This window comes from Anabrus simplex, chromosome 2 (genome assembly GCF_040414725.1).
Source record: "Anabrus simplex isolate iqAnaSimp1 chromosome 2, ASM4041472v1, whole genome shotgun sequence".
Taxonomy (NCBI): Eukaryota; Metazoa; Arthropoda; class Insecta; order Orthoptera; family Tettigoniidae; genus Anabrus; species Anabrus simplex.
Window position 1 is genome coordinate 157890137 of NC_090266.1, and position 20516 is coordinate 157910652.

The following is a 20516-nucleotide window of genomic DNA, read 5'->3' on the forward strand; positions in this document are numbered from 1 at the left end:
CTCACACCAACAATGATTCTGATGTAAGGAAAAGTGCACTTTAATTTGTTTTACGTTATATTTTGAGTTACAAATGGTATGCAAATATTTTTTGTGTTGTGGACGAATCATCCGCGTTTCAATTGTTTCTTATGGGAAAACTTGCTTTGATATACGAGCGCTTTGGATTACAAGCATGTTGCCGGAACGAATTATGCTCGCAATCTAAGGTTCCACTGTATTATCGTGCGAGATCGAACCCCACAACGTGTGCACCTAGAAAAACGGGAACATCCAGATCCTCCAGAAATTCTAGAACGTCGAGAACTTCACATCCAGGAGGGGCATGGTTCCTGTCCAGACCATGCTCAGTAACAATCCCGGAGTCCGGAGACTCCAGCCTGCTACAACGCTTCAACTCAACTTGTACAAAAGGATATGAATTTGTTTCCAATGAACAATAAAACCAAATTTTCAAAGGAATATAAATTCAATGAACTAATACCCCTTTCTGTACCAACTCCAATGCTTATGTACCACCCCTTTAGAAATATTCCATGCTCTTCAAGCTAGTGTCAGTGGCCCCAACCGGTACAATATATATATATCGGCAATTAAACCCAAAAGGTAATTGCAACCGCTCCAGAATGAAACGAGGCCAAACTTCAATCCCCAAGACATCAACAATCTCCAAAGATTAGCCTCTCTCAGAAAAGAATTATCACACAGAACACAAAGAGGTTATAGGGAGGAAGAAAAAGGGAACATTGCCATAGCTACAGAAGTGAAATAAACATAGTCAATGATGATATGTAAGAAATAGAATAACATCCCGAAATATAAAAATAAAACGGCTAAATCAGCCAGGAGCTGAGACAAGGTAATCAAATAAACAACCATAACAGAAAAACTGAAGGTTACATCCGTAACATACCAAAAAAATAAACACAGATGCTTTGTTTATATTGATGGAACAGGGAAAAAGTCATGTTGGAAAGACTAATGGTCAACTGATCCCCTCAAATGTTGCTGTGTGCCCCTTCAGAGATGTCATTCATACAACACATCCACACATGCACATGCAGAGACCAGATGCACAAGGCAACACAAAATGCAGAATCAAGAGACACGTGTGGGGTCGCAGGTGCGAAGTATGTTGCACATGTGTATTTGGCCCTGTTTTACGGCTGGATACCCTTCCTGCCGCCAAGCCTATATGGAGGGATGTAATCACTATTGCATGTTTATGTGGTGGTTGGTAGTGTAGCATGTTGTGTGAATATGAAGAGGCGAGTATTGGATGGACACAAACACCCAGTCCCCAAGCCAGAAGAATTAATCAGAAACGATTAAAATCCCCGACCCGGCTGGGAATCGAACTCGGGACCCTCTGAACTGAAGGCAAGTACGCTGACCATTCAGCTAACGAGATCTGAATTCCGAGAGAGAATTTTCAATAAGGGTTTTAGAAGTAGGGGAAGGCAAGACTGGAATGGTGATTGCAATACCTTCAAAATACGACCCGCAAACTCAAGATCCATTTAAAAGCATTATACAATGACACTAACTTCACTACTGTTATGGCTCAGCAGCTTAACACATTGCGGATGGGAGACGAGTTTATTCGTGTTTGGCTGGCCGAGTGTTGCGGACGGGCGACGAGTAAACTCGTCTTCACGAGACTTGTACGTTCAGTGACATCTCTCAAAACTTCTGAAAGTAGCTGGAGGTCAAGGTTACTAGAATCTCGGTACTGAAGCTTTTGTTTATTCCATGCTAGCTTTGCTTTATGTTCTTCTTCTGTTTTGTTTTATGATTCATTTGCTAAGTTTTCTGACCACACGTTTACATCGTTCAAAAAGCCATGTGGTGGGTAAGATGGTGCTTCCCAGACTGAACACGAGCTTAGACTCAGACGAGATTTTTCATGAATTATATGCGGATAAATATTAGGATTGCCCCAGTGATGTTTGATGTTGAAAGCTATTCTGACAAAAATGTCTCAGGTGATAATATTGATGTATACCCTCCAAAATAACGTGAAGTAGTGGTGGCCGAAAACGAGGCTGAAAGTGATGTGGTTGTAAATTGAAGTGATATGTCTATTTCTTCTGATGAATGGGTAGAAAATAAAATAATAATTTACTGACTTTAGAGAATTTCCCAGGAGTTCCTGGCATAACAGATCACCAGCAAACTGCTTCATCACACAAAATATCCACTAAGAGCATGAAGTGGACTGATGTAACTAGTAGTGAGGTGCGAAATTCTTTTGCTTTGTTTATATTGATGGAACAGGGAAAAAGTCATGTTGGAAAGACTAATGGTCAACTGATCCTCTCACAAGTTGCTGTGTGCCCCTTCAGAGATGTCATTGCTACACAGCCTACCACACCAGGAAACATTAGGACTCTTACCAAAGATCTTCAGTAAATTTCACCATAATCAGTACAACGAGAGTGAAGCTAGACTCATTTGTTAATGTGCACGCACTGTAGCAATAAGTTACACAGAATAATGGCCAGGCGCAGGGGTTGAGCAGTGTGATGAGAACCCGGTCTGCAAAGTGTTAAAGGAAGTGTGATTCCTATTGTTGCCAACAAGAAATCAACAGAAACAATCAAGAGTGTTCTTCAAGGTTTACCTAGGAATGAGACAGTCTACAAAATTGTACACAATATTATAAGGAAACCCAGGGAAGTTAAACTTGCTTACCCAGAAGAATTTCTTTCAGTCGAACTTCAACCGGGATGTTCCACATTAAAACTGAGAATGAAGAAAGGTGATATAATCACGTCGCTATGAAATTTACCAGCCTCTAATTATGGGGTAGTACAACAGAGGCAACTGTTATAAATTATTTTACTACAGAAACTTTCAACATAACCACAATAACATTTATTCCCCCCTCATGCACATGTCTTGTTAATTTTAACAAATACAGTTCTCAATAGGATTAGCTTTCTCAATAACGATTAGTAAGTCTCAAGAGTCAAATTTTTGATAAAATCTATACTGTAATTATTTTCCAAAATCAGTCTTCAGTCACAGGGAACTATATGTTAAGTCTTTCATGACTGAGATAGTTTTTTTCTATTGGCTTTACATCGCACCGACACAGATAAGTCTCATGGCGACGATGGGGTAGGAAAGGGCTAGTACTGGGAAGGAAGCGGCTGTGGCCTTAATTAAGGTACAGCCCCAGCATTTGCCTGGTGTAAAAATGGGAAACCACAGAAAACCATCTTCAGGGCTCCCGACAGTGGGGTTCGAACCCACTATCTCCCGAATACTGGATACTGGCCGCACATAAGCGACTGCAGCTATTGAGCTCAGTGTGAGATAGGTTTTTTTTTGCTAGTTGCTTTACGTCGCACCGACACAGCTAGGTCTTATGGTGACGATGGTACAGGAAAGGGATAGGAGTGGGAAGGAAGCGGCTGTGGCCTTAATTAAGGTACAGCCCCAGCATTTGCCTGGGGTGAAAATGGGAAACCACGGAAAACCATTTTCAGGGCTGCCGACAGTGGGGTTCGAACCTACTATCTCCCGAATTGAGATAGTTTAGCTCACTATCTACCGTCAGCAAATCACTAACTGAGCAGGCCTATTCAAAGAAACTTTCAATGGTGACCCTCCTGAAATAATTTAGCTGAACAATGCTCAGACTGAATGGAATGTAAATTAAGTTTCAAACATGGTTAGCATCTTGAAAGGAAATGAGAAGACAAATGTTTTGTGTCTGTTAAAGGAAAACTCGCATACCAGTACATCCTTAGTAACTTCATTTCTTAATTGTCCAACACCTAGCGTGTAGATATTCTATGTGGGATATGCTAGTTTACCTTATAATAAAAAAGTATCAATGGAAATAATTTGTAAACAACAAAATGGAAGGTGTAAAAGTTAGGGAGATCTTAATAATCTCCACATGTATAAAGGATTAGGGGGAGGAGGGAAGGAGGAAAAAAAAAATGTATTTTTCTCTGCAAACAATTTAGCAATTGTTAAGAATAGCCTATCATAGGGAGGTTACACAAAGTTTTAATGGAACTTCCCAAACCTTGTGGAAGTTTCACAGCAGCATCAGGTCCCTTTGTCCTCCTCTTCTTCTTTCCAACCCGGGTTGGTATTGGAGGCTCATATTTTTTCTTCTTATCCTTGTCATCCTTCTTGTCACCTCCTCCACCACTACCACCAGATTGATTTTGACCCTGAAAAAATGCAGGTTTCTGTATTTAGGAAAATGCCACTCTATTTATTGCACACAAAAAAATTAATATCCTGAAAAGCATAGGCCTATTGTAAATATAATAATAATAATAATAATAATAATAATAATAATAATAATAATAATAATAATAATAATAATAATACCAAATTCATTGTACATGAATATTACTGCTAATATCTTCCGTTATAGTGGTGAGATATAAATATATAATAAATGAAAGACAAAAATAAAACTATGGATAGCAATGATATAAATGATCTATATTGTCTGTAGACTAAGAATTTTTGTCTGTTACTTTATTTCTATCTTGGATTGATGATGATGATGATGATGATGATGACGATGACGATTGTTGTTTCAAGGGGCCTAACAGCTAGGTCATTGGCCCCTAATGGTACGGGACATAACGAAAAGACATAATTAAAATTTTAAAATGCATCCACTAACCAGAATTTAAAATAAATGATAAAAAAATTATTGTAAGATTAAAATAATCAGTGGATCTAATTCTCAATGCCTAATTTTCTAATAAAATTATAGAAATATAGTTTACAATTTAAAGATAAGAGGTATAGAACTAAATGAGGCCACAACACTAGTTGCAAATCGAGGATTGTGGCGACGTTTAGTAAATTCTCAGAGGCTTGCAGACGGAACGCTAAAAGGCATAACAGTCTACAATGATAATTTATGTATGTATGTATAGTCGTCCCCGTGTAAGGACGTACCCTAAGGGTGCAACCTTACCCTTTCTCCCCTGTAATATTAAAGTATTGATTTATAGTAACTTTTCTTGCTGTTGGGTCTTTTTCAGTGTCGGTAACCATACAGTTTAGGGACCCTACTTGCCGATACGACGTCTTACATTTACCGTTAATCTGGCACGTTGGCAACGTGCAATCACTGTTCTAGCGTGAATTGCGTGTTGCCACCGCATTGGTATTAAAGTCACTAATGATACATTTGCGAGAATATTTAAAGAATATTTTCTTTTTCTGTGGGATTGTAAATCTATTTGGCTAATACCAGGTAAGTAGAATTGTGGCATGTTCGGATAATGCATTTAATAACATAGTTTGTGTGAAATGATGAGCACAACATTTTATTAATTACGTTCCTATTTCGTCCCATACTTATACGAACAGAATTCGATTGGGATGTCTAAGAAGGAAGAAGGAAGAAAAATCTGCAAGAACTCCTCCGAAAAGGAAAGCAAGGTTACGTCCTTTACAAACATCAGGTCAAGAAATGCTTGTACATTGCTACGAGCAATTGAAACACGAACTACGACGAAGAAGGTATCAGTCGCAGTGATACGAAGCTAATGGCAAGAGTTTCATTATTAACTGGGGTAAGTGTTCGTTTTTATCTTGTTTCTATGATAAGTTTCTGACATAATGACAATCAGTTCAAATGGAGCAGTATTTCATTCTGAACCTAACCTAACCTAATCATGTAGGCCTATACCATGTCTTGTGTCGACTTCGATACGGTTTGTAGACTTAACCTTTGTGTATTCCTGTTGACGTACGGTGTATGTGTATGTAATATATTTCTGTGTGTGTATTCTTACAGGGTAGTGGTGAATATATATGTTATATTTTATTTAAAAATCTTAGAATAATTTATCTTCATCAGGTGTCTTTGGTTTCAAATGTGCATTTCTCTTTCAGGGTCGCCCACATACTCCTGGAATAAACCACACAAATCTGGACATGATGTTCAAGGAGTAATTCGTCGACCTGTGTCTGAGGGAGGAAGACTGGTTATTGTTCATGCTGGAAAGAAAGATGGCTTTGTACCTGGTATGTTCTTACTTTATTTTACTTCATTTTATTATAGTGAGGTGATCTCTCTTTTCATAGTTATGAGGGTATTTAGGGTTTGTAGTACGGATGTAAAGGGGGAGGGCACGTAAGTCTCTGATAAAACCCCAACTTGAGTACAGTTCCTGTGTATGAGACCCTCACTAGGATTACTTGATTTGAGAACTGGAAAAGTTCAAAAGAAAGAAGCACGATTTGTTGTGGGTGATTTCTGACAAAAGAGTAGCGTTACAAAAATTTTGTCGAGTTTGGGCTGGGAAGACTTGGGTGAAAGGAGACGAGTGGCTGGACTAAGTGGTGTGTTCCGAGCTGTCGGTGGAGAGGTGGTGTGGAATGACATTGGTAGACGAATACGTTTCAGTGGTATTTTAAAAGTAGGTAAGATCATAGTACAATTATAAAGTTGAGGATGAAAAGTGGGGCAAATATTTTTTTTTGTTTTTTTTTAAGAAGGGAGTTAGGGATTGGAGTAATTTACCAAGGGAGATGTTCAATAAATTTCCAAATTCTTTGCAATTATTGAAGAAAAGACTAGGCCTATCCCTGAAACTACATCTTCCACCTGGGCGACTGATCTAAGTGCAGGTGCCCGATTGATTGAAATTGACTGGCACGAGATCGGTAGTGGCATTATAACTTACCGCTCATTGGGTTCTGTACGTGGTTTTTGATTTTGACTTCTCCACTGTCAAGGGATCTCTTGGTTATTAAAAAGACTTGCAGGTATTCACTTTAGGCCAATGATTAACCTTAGAGAGGTACTTCAATCAAAACTTCCCCAGTGTATTTTCATATAATATTACTGGATATTTGTATCAGTAAATTACTTGTATTGCAGGCCTATTTATTATGTTTATTCTGCATTCGACAATCTCCACCTGAATCGGTGCTTGATACCTGACTGTTGAACACCTTCCAAGCTTCTTATTTCTTACTGCCTGATATAGGTTCAGTGTTCGCAGCAATTACATTTGCTCTAAGGTATTGAAATGGGTGTTTATACTTATATCTTTAATGCAAGTGATCGTGGACTTCTAATCCAGATATAGGCCTACTAATGGAAATACATTCATGAGAGATGTTAGGATAAAGTAGTGTAAGTAGTAATTCATTGACTTCATCATCAGGTGACTTTGCTACACAGTAGTTGGTTTCACTTAAAATCAGACATCTTTTTGTATCATTCAACAGAAATCACATTTTTTATCAATTAATAGGCCTATACTTGAAGAGGATCTCATATTTTTAGGGAATACTTTTTTTTAGAAGAAATAACTTCAAACTAAAACTTAAAATTCTTACAGGTGCTGATTTGATGCTACAAACTTGAAGAGAAATCAAGATTATGCTACAAAAGATGAGCTGCAAAGGTTGTGTAATATGAATCGAAGTCACTTAAAGAGGTACAGAAGCACCTAAACATAAGTTTAGATAATGTTGTTTACATTCGTGTTGTTGACTTTCATGTATGCATAATAATATTTCTCTGTTTCTTTAAAACCAGGTACATTGTTGACGAGATGCTGCACAGTGAAGGCCATACTGTCCTACGATTTCCTCCATACCACTCATTTTTCAATGCCATCGAATTTGCATGGTCTGTGGCAAAACAGTATTATAACAAAACAGTGGCTTCAAGACCTGGTCATGGATTGGACAGAGCTACAGCTGTGTGGAAAGAATCTCTTGATCAGGTAGGCCAAGTGGAAATGTTATTTATTGGATATAGGCAAGTGGAGTTTATAATATACTTGTCAGGTTGTGATACTTCAATATATTCTACAGGTGACAGCAGAGATGTGGAGAAATGAAGTGAAACACACTGAGAAGAAGATTGTCGAGTCGGCCAACTAACTGGGTCATCTTTGAAAATGTCTTTTTCTATCGGCAGAGGCTTTTTTTAAATCGTCATATTTTGTATAGGCTACGCGAGATGGACAGTAGCCCACTGGTTTTCTGATTAAACATAATTTATTTAAGCTATTGCATCAGTCTACTTACATACTCACTGTCCACGTATACCGGTAACCTGGTGATTTGATTATTGAAGCATTGTGCAATGATGCGACATACAAACTGAGACAATTTCGAGTGGTCATGACCATAACTCATAGTCATAGGGTAGGCTAAATAATAATGTTATTGGCTTTATGTCCCACTAACAACTTTTATGGTTTTTTTGAGATGTCGACGTGCTGGAATTTAGTCCTGCAGGAGCTCTTATGTGCCAGTAAATCTACTGACACGAGGCTGAGCACCTTCAAATGCCATCGCACTGAGCTCGGCCCTGCCAAGTTGGGTTCAGAAGGCCAGCGCCTCATCCGTCTGAGCCATTCAGACAGGCGTGGAGGCTAGAGAGCTGAGTTTAAGTAATTGTCGAACGTCAACTAGTTATAAAAATACTGATTGATTAAACTAATACGGTAATTAGAATAACCTAATTGCCTACCTACTTACAAGCTAGGTACTTTGGAATTATGTTCTGACTATCTTTTTAACACTGCAAATAAATCCATCTATTATTTAAAACTCCCTGTAAGAAGAGGACAGTGAATGCGAGTGGGTATTATTTTCAAATGAGCTGAGCTCGAGAGTCCATTGTAGCATATGATTTTTCCAGTGTACCATGACTCTGTATGTATTGCTTCAGAGGAAGTTTGGCTCCCCGCCAATGTCCAGTGTACCGATAATGAGCCGTGTGTGTGTGTTGTGTCTCACTGATCCGTGACTACGCACGATTCTTTCAGTGTGCCATTATTCACTGTGTCTCGCTGCAACGGAAGCTCAGCTCCCCGCCAGTGTCCATTATGCCGATAAGGAGCCGTGTGTGTCATGTGGCTCACTGAGCCGTGATTGTGCATGATTTGTGTGCCGTGAGCTTGCCGTTCCTGTGAATCGATTCACTCGGACACTTGAATGAATCGATACACTGCTTATTTATGTGTTCACCACCCTAGTAGGTTTAAATAAACCTTATAAATGCTTCGTAAGGCCCATTCTCGAATATGGATCTGCATGCTGGGATGCGTACAGGATGGGTTTAATAAATTCCCTAGAGAAAGTTCAAAGAACAGCGATGCGTTTCGTAACTGGGAATAGGAGGAATACCATTAATTGGGAAAGTCTTGAATCTAGAAGAACTAGAGCTCGCCTGTGTGGTCTTTATAAGAGCTATACGGAAAGGGCTGCTTGGAGTTGTATTAGGAATAATTTGGAACCTCCCTCATACTTATCGAGAAATTATCATAAGCATAAAAACCAGCATACGGATGTGGGCAAGTTGAAATAATAACATTAAGTTATTTATTAGACCACCTAATCAATACAAAATCGTCTTGGATGATTTACATAAATTTGTTAGCTAAATCAAATGTAAATCATCCAAGACGATTTTGTATTGATTAGGTGGTCTAATAAATAACTTAATGTTATTATTTCAATCTACATCATCAATACGGACCAAAAATGATATTTATTACATGTAATGTGGGCAAGTTTTCCTTCGTCAACAGGATCGTAAGGGATTGGAATAAATTACCTGCAGCAGTCTTTGATAGATTCCCTTCTGGTATCAAGTCATTTAAGAAGACCATTAGTGTTTGTGTAAAGTGAAAAGTAAAAGTTGTAAATTATGGGCACTGAATTTGTGATTTTCTGCTTGGATTCGATTGTGAAACTGGGAGGTTTTTACTTGTGGTATTCTCTTTCCAGGAAATTGCTTGCTGTACTCATGTTTTTGTAATTGTTGTTGTTCTTGGTTAATTAACAATGTTTTTAACTTTATTTTTTATCACTTGTAACGTTAAGATAGTAGTAAGCTCAATCTATAGTTTTATAAGCCATAGTGGAAATAATTAAATTGTGTGTGAAACTGTACATGATGCTGGATTTAAAACGACTAGTAGTATTTCTTGTAATATTTTTTATCGAATTCCTTTTTGTACCGATACTTGAGTTGTTGTAGTTGTTGGGTAGTAGGTTTTAACTTTATCATCACTTGTAGTGTTAAGCTAGTAGCAAGTTCAGTCTGTAGTATTGTAATTTGTAGTGTTAAGTACTGGAAATACTTAAGTTGTGTGCGAATATGTATATAATGACACTGGATTTAGAAAGTTAAATTACATTTCTTGCTTGTTGTAATGTTGTTGTTGTAGGGTAATTACGGTTTAACTTCACTTTATTATCACGTATAATGGTAAGCTAGTAGTAAGGTCAACCTATAATATTGTAAGCCATATTGTTAAGCACTATAAATACTTAAGTTGTGTGAGAATTTGTATATGATGTTGCTCGATTTAGAATATTAAACTAGCAGTAATGCTTGCAATATTTTCCTTCCATATATCTGCTTCTTGTACTCTTGTTCTTTGCTTGTTTGTTTGTTTTTTTATTTGTTGTTGTTGGGTAATTATGTTAATTTTACTTTATTATTACATTACTGTAAGTGACCGTTGCCACCGGGATATTTCCCATTTGCAATTTAATAATAATAATAATAATAATAATAATAATAATAATAATAATAATAATAATAATAATAATAATAATGAGTGACAGGGGTTTAACGTAATTTGGAAGGAATGTTTTGCGTATGATAAACGAGTACCAGGTTAACTACTGGGGGGCAAGAGCGGCATGCGTAGAGCTAACCACTCCACTCCACCAAGTGCCAACGTTATGGATAGTGGAAGCCTTCACCTTCCACCCTTCCAATGGCTTTCATGGTTTGTACGGAGATGACTTTGCTTTTTGCTTTTTAAATATTAGTATTCATGTTTATTATGTTTGTTTATTCATACCCCTGCTTTGTAATTCAGTGACCATGGAATGGCTCTAAATGTTGTAAATTATATTTATATTTACTTGTATTTATTTCCTTTTTCCATATTGCACATGTTTGTTGTTATTATTATTACTGCTACATATCGCTTAACATGTAAATAAACTAATATTTAATACAGTAAATAATGTTTATCTCTTTGGATTCATTTTTTCGTTGCATATTCTTTTTGCTATGACAACATTACTTCTTTATGATATAAATAAATATAAAATAAAAGTATTTCTTCCCAAACATATTTGTTATACGTGCACCAATCAGAGAACCAACTAGGGAAGTACCTTTTACTAAGGTGCATAATGTTTTTGCATACATGTATAATTGAAGAACTGAAGATCCATATACAGGTAAGTGGGTCGCCCATGTGGTAGGCCTATTACGCGTCATAGGAAACTGAGTGAACTGGCTGTGCAGTTTGATCACATTGCTGTGAGCTTGGTATCAGGAGATGGTGATGGATCTGAACCCCACACTCGGCAGGTCTGAAGTTTTTTTTTCGCCCGTCATTTTCATTTCAGGCTAGTGCTGTGTCTGTACGCTTATGTACATTTTAAACGTTTGAAATCTTAGCCCTCTTTCCTATCCCATTCTTGCCTCACAACCTGTCTTCATGTGATTTAAGGCAATGTATATGTAAAAATCTGGTAATGTTGTTTGACTCATAGTGCTCCTGTACATTGGTTTCTGTAATGTTGTAAGCTTGAGATACACCAACTTGTAAGCTGAAAATATTTTTCAAATGCCAAATTGCCGTAAAAGTACTTAATAATAATAATAATGTTATTTGTTTTACGTCCCACTAACTACTTTTTAAGGTCTTCGGAGACGCCGAGGTGCCGGAATTTAGTCCCGCAGGAGTTCTTTTACGTGCCAGTAAATCTACCGACACGGGGCTGTCGTATTTGAGCACCTTCAAATACCACCGGACTGAGCCAGGATCGAACCTGCCAAGTTGGGGTTAGAAGGCCAGCGCCTTAACCGTCTGAGCCACTCAGCCCGGCATAAAAAAAGTACTTAGTGGGATGTAAAGCTGTTAGCATTATTATTAAAAGGAAGGACAGATATGTCTTATGTGGTAAGTCCTTGAACTTGCAGAAATCACAATGAATTATACAATCTATATTCCCTCCCCCCTTCCTTTTTTTTTTTTTTTGCTTTACGTCGCTCCGACACAGCTAGGTCTTATGGCGACGACCCCCCTTCCTTTAAGAATGCAGTTATAGTAATGCGTACATCAGAATAAAGGCAGAATTTTTTAAAATTAATTTAAGCAAGTGAAGGAGAGAATGTATGACTAGCTCAGGTTGGCGGATTCGAGTTAGGCGGTATTTGAAAGTGCTCAAATGCGCCAGCTTCATGTCTAGATCTACCGGTACATAAAGAACTCTTGCGGGACGAAATACTGGCACCTCGGCGTATATGAAAACGATAGAAGTAGATAGTAGAAGTCATATTCAATTCTGCAGTGAGCTTGAAAGCTGACCTAATTTCCGTTCACGTAGCTTGGCACATTAGTATTCCTATATGTTTCCTGGTAAGCTTGAAGATATAACCAGCCTGCAGGCTGAAAATATGCCCAGTAATCTCTCTCCTTACTGGTTACCGGTATTGAAGAGAGAAGGAAATGTTCGCGCAAAAGAAAGGGAAGTCATTGGATGTCTGGAACTTTCGAAAATCACACTGCAAAGATTTATTAAATAAATTATATCGTTTAACACGCCCCTCTTTTCAAGAATATGGTTAGTACGCCTACTGTATATCAAAATAAAGACAGATACATGTAACATTAATTTGAGTGATAAAGTGTGTTTATTTCCTTAATTCCTCATTGAGCGTGGAAACCGACTTAATTATGAATATCTTGATTTATTTCATCTTAACTTTTAGCATTTACTAGGGTAGGGACACATTTATTATCGGTGTTTAGATTGAGGTTAGTTTGTTATGGTTATGTCTGGTGATTTTAATATGTAACCAGGCAGGTTGGCAGCAGTGATCAGCCATTACAAAAAAGAGAAAAGAAGAGCATCGGGCGGCGATATTTACTTTCTGGGGTATTTCCTTACGCGGCGATTACTATATGTATGTAGTTTACAATGAATAAGGCATTGCCTTGAAGTAAAGATATATATAATCATTCAAGTTAGAAGTTAAAATAACACATTAAAATCACAAACACAAACTAAAATAGATTCAACGGGACAAAAGCATAGTTAACAAAAATACACTAGGCTAATACAAAAGACATTTCCAAATTGATCCTGATCTTATCAACATAATCTGTCAGCGTTAGACAGGATGGATAGTAGTAATGATCTGCACAGGGTGTTCCTTCAACTGCTAATACCTGAATTAACAGCATTTTAAACTAAAGTTATAATGTAGTTTGTTATGTGAGCACAGAAAAAGTTCCTCCTTAATGTTGAAGGCAATTTAGGGGTGGGGTTGAAGATGATAGACCAACACACTTTTGCTACTATATGAAGTGTAACATTTGGTCAGGTCAGGACCATCCTGCTACAGCATGTGACAACAGACAGTACTACCTACGACTCTCTGGGCGAAGGTCAAACGGCCATTACAAAACTTGACACCCTAAGGGGGAACCAACGGCTATGGCTGGAGGAGCCCTTCCTTTGGAGGCCAGGTGAAGCCTTTGTGTAGGAAATGGCACATAAATTCTCCAGAAAGGAGAATATGGTCAATGGTTTATATGGCAGAAGAAGACCCCAGTCCCAACAGCAGATAAAATGAAAGAACTTTCTCCTGTCAGCAACATCTGTACTTCAGTGAAGTGGTTGCAAAAGACGTCTGTACTCCTGAGGAGCGGCCTAAAGTTACACCTGGCAGTAGGTATAAAATATGTCTGGGAGTGGTGACCCCACTGTAATAACAGCATATACAGGGTATATCTGAGGATGTTCTTGTAGATCGAAACATGTCATTCTTTGTATAATAAAGTGTATTTTTTTCCAGGTGTGTTTATAGTGTTATAATTTATATTGAAATTGCTGAGTATCTGACAGACTGGAAAGTTTTTATCTTATAATCCCGTGCAAGTCGAACAAGGAAACTTGCGCATAAGCGTGGAGCTTTATCTCTATCTCCATCATGCACTCCACTTTCCCTCCCTCCCGTCCTCTTCCCTGAAGCACGGCAGCGGCTTCTGCTCTGGCATAGCAAATATGGCGAGTTTGTACATTTTAACCACGTGCCTGGAAGTTAAATAAAACTCATTTTCTCAAAAAGGAAATTTTCTCCAATCTGATTGTGCAATCGTTCTTAACATAACACGAAGAACATCCCTGATTTTTTTTTTTTTCAATATAGTTCTGATACACCCTGTATATGACATGGTACTTATGAACTTGCCCAGGAAATATTAGGATATATCCTGTAAGTGGGATGCAGTTCCTTGGGCACTGGGGGAACTGTGAAAAATGGCTGACCAGTAGCCAACATCATGCAGGTGGACATAATCAACCTTATGTCATTGACAGGAAAGGCACAAGAAATGGTGGATTTCACAGAGAAAGAGGGTATAAAAATGATGAGGTTGAGCAAAGTTAAATGGAAGGGAAAAGGAAGAAGAGAATGAGGTAAGGACCTGATAATTTCAAAACAGCTGGAGGAGTATGTGGATATGGTAGAGTACATCAGTGACAGGATAATGAAAATTAGACTGAGAATGAGGAACGAAGTGAAGGACTTAATACCAACAGTGTGCACAACAGACAGGGAACAAAGAGGAGCATATTGAGGAATTCCTGGAGAAACTAGAAAAGGTGGTAACTGATGTGGAAATTATTATCATGGGAGACTTAAATGTACAGGTGGAAAACCAAAGACAAGGAAAGGAAGTAACTGGACCATATGGATAAGGGAAAAGGAATGAAGGAGGGAAAACTAGTTAAGTTTTGTGAGAGGAATGGCTTGATTGTGGGCAACACATGGTTTTGGAGGAAAAAAGAGCAGGAAAATTATAAATAAGACATGGCTGGGGTGACAGAAGAATAAAATCAGTAATTGATTACTTTCTGGTGGAAAGGACAAATCGCAGACAGTTGATGGATGTAACAGCATTTCCAGAAGCATTTGACAGAGATCCTCGAACTGTGATAGCAAAAAATGAGAATGGGGAAAATGGAAAAATTAAAGGATATAAGAGAGAGAAATAAAAGTGTGGATATTAAAAGATGTGTATGTATGTTGTGTGTGTTGGGTATTCAGCCCGAAGGCTGGTTTGATCCTCTGCAGCTCTGCCAACAGCTGTCATAAATAGCCTAGGCGTCACTGAAGAGGCGTACTAGGGAAATGAGGAGTGAGGTAGTTTCCCGTTGCTTTCCTCACCGAGCCAGCCGTTGTTATTACATATCAGTCTGCCAAGCCCACTGAAATGCATGCACCAACCGACCCTATGAGCGATATTTTCACACCATTCATAACAGGGACTGGCTGCATAAGCAATGGTATTACTAGCATCACTCATACCTCAGGTCACTTTCATATTGTCAAAGCCAAGGATGAGACTGAGACAGGTCAATGAAAGTAACAAATTTGATATAGCCCATACCAGAAGACATAGTGCACTGTAAACACTACATCTCGCCAGCAAAGGCATAAAAGATATGTACAAGAATAATTTCTGGAGAGACTGAAACAAGAAATTCCAGTAGGATATGTGGAAGACGAAGGGTTCAACTTCACAAGGGCATTTGTAAGAGGGGCAGAAAGTGCCGGTAGTAAAACATCGATGAGAGTGAAAGAAAAGGAGACACCAAATTGGAATGAGAAGGTGTGAGAAGCAGTTTAAAAAAAAGCATGGCAAGAATGGAAGAGAGATAAAAAAGAAATCAAAAGGAAGTAGCTTGATAATAAAAGCAAATGTCAGAAAATGGTAAGAGAAGAAAAGTTGGGGGAAATTCACACAAAAGATGGAAACAGATGGAGCTGGCAGTAAATTGGAATTATACAAAGCAAGAGGAAAGAAAGCATTTATACAAAACTGATGAAAAAGGAAGATGGAGAGTTGATAACACATCCAGAAGAAATAAAGAGAAGATGGAAAGAGTACTGTATTTTGATAAACTGCTGCATGTGAAAAATTGTGCAGAGGAGACCGTTAGCAATACAGTGTGATGACTCAACAGTAGAAAATATAACCGTGTTAGAGGTGGAATTAGCAGTCCGTAAAATGAAGGTGGAGAAGACACCAGGGGTGCATGAAATTAATGTGGAAATGATAAAGGCTGCTCGACCTGTTGGAACAGAATGGATACCGGTATACAGATTGTTAAAGTACATATGGAACCAGAAACCTGTGCCAGAAGACTGGGGATAGGGAATAATAATACCAATCTTTAAGAAGGGGGCCAAAAAAGTGTGTGTGATAACTAGGGCCCGGATATTTTAAAAATGCATATGCGCATATGCAAATGCATATTTTGTACGTTAGTGCATATTTTGAATATTAGGGCATATACAGACATATTTTTCTCTTATGTATGATCGATTATCTAAGATTTCTGAATGAAATAAAATATATAATGAACTCTATATGTTGTACATCCCTTGGCAATACGGGAAGCCTTCCCTGATCAAAGAAAGAGCTTTCAGTGTCGTATTACAAGCAGGTAGATGGATAATGACCCATTTCCCAACAGCTGTTTCCTTCTTTCTGCTTACAGTAGCCTCCCAAGATTTGCTTAAACAAGTGCGTTCATCTAGTTAACTTGATCTTCGTCTATTGCAGTGTTTCACCAGAATAAATTGTAAAAATGCCTAAAGTATCTAAAGATAACAGCTCTAGGTCTTGTTTAATTAAACAGTGGATATTAGGCAATAGTGACGATACAAGTGACGGTGATGTAGAGTACTGTCAAGCGTGCGACAAGAGTGTAAAATGCAATTAAAAATATCAAACAGCTACTTTTAACCGACGTGAAAACACGGTGTAAAGTTAGTAAATTTCCCGCTGATATTTGTAAATCTTTTGTATGTAGCAACATTCCGCTGCATAAATTGAATAATCCACATCTGAACTCGTTTCTTGAAAAGTATTGTGTTAATCAAAGCATACCCGATGAAACTACCCTTAGGAAGAATTATTCGTTACTTTCACTGCACGCTTCTGTCGTTGATTCGATACGATCTGACATAGGAGGGAACTGTGTCTGGATATCGGTAGATGAAAGAACCAATTCATGTAATCGATACATTGCAAACTTCACAGTGGGTAAATTATGTCCGGAAGAACCCGGCAAATCTCATTTACTTTCGTGCAAAGTGTTAGAAAAAACCCAACCACGCTACAGTTGCAAGATTTGTTAACGATTCCCTGTGACTTCCTGTGGCCTAGTGAATCGGAGAGTGGTTGTTACAAAGTGCGCCTTTTAATCACAGATGCAGCTTCCTATATGTTGAAAAGTGGTCAGTCTCTTCAAGTATTTTTTTCCAAACCTCATCCATGTCACATGTGTGGCGCATGGATTGCATCGTATTGCAGAAGAAATACGTACTGTTTTCCCATCTGTCAACAAAGTAATTTCAAGTGGGAAACAACTGTTCCTAAGAGCACCGGCTCGTGTACAGTTGAACAACACTCATCTGTCTCAGGTTTCTCTTCCGCCGGAACCTGTTCTCACAAGAAGGGGAACTTGGTTATCCGCAGTATCGTTCTACTAGGAGAACTTTAATCAAGTGAAAGATGTAGTTAAAAGTCTTGATTATAGTCAAACTGTGTGTGTTCGTGGACCAAAGTGCGCATATGAATCTGAAACTGTATATAAAGATATCAATTTAATCCATGTGTATTTTTCGTCAATTTCGAAGGCGATTAAGGGCCTAGAAATTCGTGCTGCACACCTACACGGATCCCTTCAGTTAATTCTAAACACCATCAGTTCTTTAAATGGTATCCATGGTGACACTGAAGAAAAAGTAAAAAAAGGAAACTCAGTACTGTGTTGGACACAAACCCAGGACTGAAGAAGATTCAATCCATAAGCAACTACATAAGTGGAATCAGGCAGTCTTTGCCAGAATAATGTTCCGAGCAGTCAGCACAAGTGTACAAGTATTGCCCAGTTACGTCCGTCGATGTAGAACGATCATTTTACGCGTATAAATTAATTATATCCGACAACAGAAAGTTATTGACTCCTGAGAACATTGAAAATTGTTGATAACCTACTGCCATGCATCATTTTTCAAGGAATGAAACATGTTTGTCAGTTTAACTCTGAGTTAAAATTAAATAATGCGTTTGATAAGTGTATTTTGTTTTATTTTTAGTGCATATTTTCATGCATATTTTCAACATTTTTAGTGCATATGTGCATGCATATTTTGGGAGTTTGAGTGCATACGAATCCGGGCCCTAGTGATAACTATACAGGAATTACACTAACCACAAGTGACAAAAATACCAGAGAGAATAACAGAGAGGAGAATGAGAAGAAAGGTAGCAGGAGAGTTGCAAGAGGAAAAATATGGCTTTAGAAATGAAAGATCTGCAGTAGACCCACCTTCAGCATGAGGCAATTAATGGATAAGAATTTAGAATATGGAAAAGGATCTGGACATGACATCATAGATCTAACAAAGACATACGATGGTGTTCCCAGGGAGATGAGGTGGGAAACCGTGGTCAAAAAGAGAATGGTACACAAACTGTAGAAATGGTGCAAGCAATGATTATAAATAATAAATATAAATAATGTCTTTCATACTTATTAATTTCAATACCGACATTACACCATATTCCCCCTCCTCTTCAATCAGTTTACTAAGCAGCTGCCTCCTGTGTAACCGCTTGATGTCTTCCAATACACCCTGGTCCATTGGTTGCAACAGAGCTGTTACATTAGGTGGCAGAAATTTCACTCGAATATCACCAGTGACCAACTCTTCTCCCGCGTGTGACTTTGCATTGTCAGCGAACAAAATGGCCTTCAGTGGCAAACCTTGTTTCATTAAAAACCTTTTTACGTTTGGCATGAAGTGTTCTTGGAACCAGTTTTTGAAAGATCCACTGTCCATCCATGCATTCTTTTGGAATGTGTAAGAAACCAGCAAGGCAGATCGATTCACATTTTTACGACCAAGGGGATTTTTTTTTTTTTTTTTGCTATGGGCTTTACGTCGCACCGACACAGATAGGTCTTATGGCGATGATGGGATAGGAAAGGCCTAGGAGTTGGAAGGAAGCGGCCGTGGCCTTAATTAAGGTACAGCCCCAGCATTTGCCTGGTGTGAGAATGGGAAACCACGGAAAACCATTTTCAGGGCTGCCGATAGTGGGATTCGAACCTACTATCTCCCGGATGCAAGCTCACAGCCGCGCGCCTCTACGCGCACGGCCAACTCGCCCGGTAGGGGATTTTTTGACTTCCCTATTAACAGGATAGGAAATTTATGTTCTCCAGATGCATTGGCACATGCCATAATTGTAATGTGATCTTTACTTCTTTTATAACTGTTTGGCGATTCATCTAATTTAGACGCTAGTCTTATTTGGTAGCATGTGATAAAACAGCCCAGTTTCATCGGTGTGATATATCTGACCTAGCTTTAAGTTATTGGAGCAAATAATGTCCTGAAATTCCGTTACGAAACTGTCAGCAGTGACTTTATCCCCTAAAAAACATTCACCAGTCACTGAAAGCTGGCACATGCCAGACGAGCTTTCCAACTTTCCAACCAACCCTGACGAGCTGTGAAGTTAGGATCTCCATTTCCTAGTTTGTTAGTTAAACTAAGTGCCTTTTCTTGTAAAATTGCCCTTCAAATCGGAACACCATGCTCTCTTCTTTCACTAAACCACATGAATAATGAATGCGTCATCAAGAGATTCATTTCTAGCTATCTTTACTGTGACACGATTATCTAAACCATCTTTCATCATCATTTTAAAACAGAAGTCCTCAATTTCTTTTCGGTTTTTCTTCCAGATACAGCTGAAGTCTCTACGCCATAGTCTACAGCAATAATTTTCAAAAGTTCTCCTTTGTCCAGTCTGCTTAATGCTTCTAACTTTTTGTCCACGGAAACAACCACTTTCTTCCGTTTTGAAGCCACTGTCATGCTCACTCAAAAACAATAGAATACTGCACAGGAAAATACTGTAACTGTACAACGTGGTGTTAACTTTCAGCTACCGATGTGGTCTCTCAGAGACTACTGAATACGATGACTCATTCCCTTCCTCTTTCATCGTCTTAAGCAATTACACAGTGGGTCATTATTGAGCAATGAAGTGAACCCGAGATAACGTCTGCAGTAGCGGACGAGTGTCACAGACTCCATGTCAGCAGGACCGTAATTAAAAACGTGATCGATGAAGTGACTAAACAATGTTTACCGAGCGATGTATCTCTGCGTGCTGAGGTACGTTATTTGTGTGTTTCATTCAGAAGAGCGTGGTTTCGAATCCAACCTCGGTTGTCCTGGGAATTGCAAGAGACAATTCTCATGCTTGGTCCGTACTGAAGCTGACTATAAGCAAATTATTTTGTGATAATTTGCTTATGTCCTGGGAATGTTTTTCTACGGTTTACCATTCTCAATTCCAGGCGAATGCCAAGACGGTACCTTTGATAGACCGTGGCCAAATTACTTCCAATTCCTGTCCTTAACT

General features: G+C 38.5%; 1 protein-coding gene across 1 annotated transcript in view; it reads right to left on the reverse strand.

Moving 5' to 3' along the window:
* Window positions 1-20516, reverse strand: part of LOC136863952 (26S proteasome regulatory subunit 4) — a 139681-nt gene that overhangs the window by 107856 nt on the left and 11309 nt on the right. The window contains exon 2 of the mRNA XM_067140402.2: window positions 4043-4193. Within this exon, the coding sequence (XP_066996503.1) occupies window positions 4043-4193 (151 nt within the window). The remainder of the gene's footprint in view (window positions 1-4042; window positions 4194-20516) is intronic.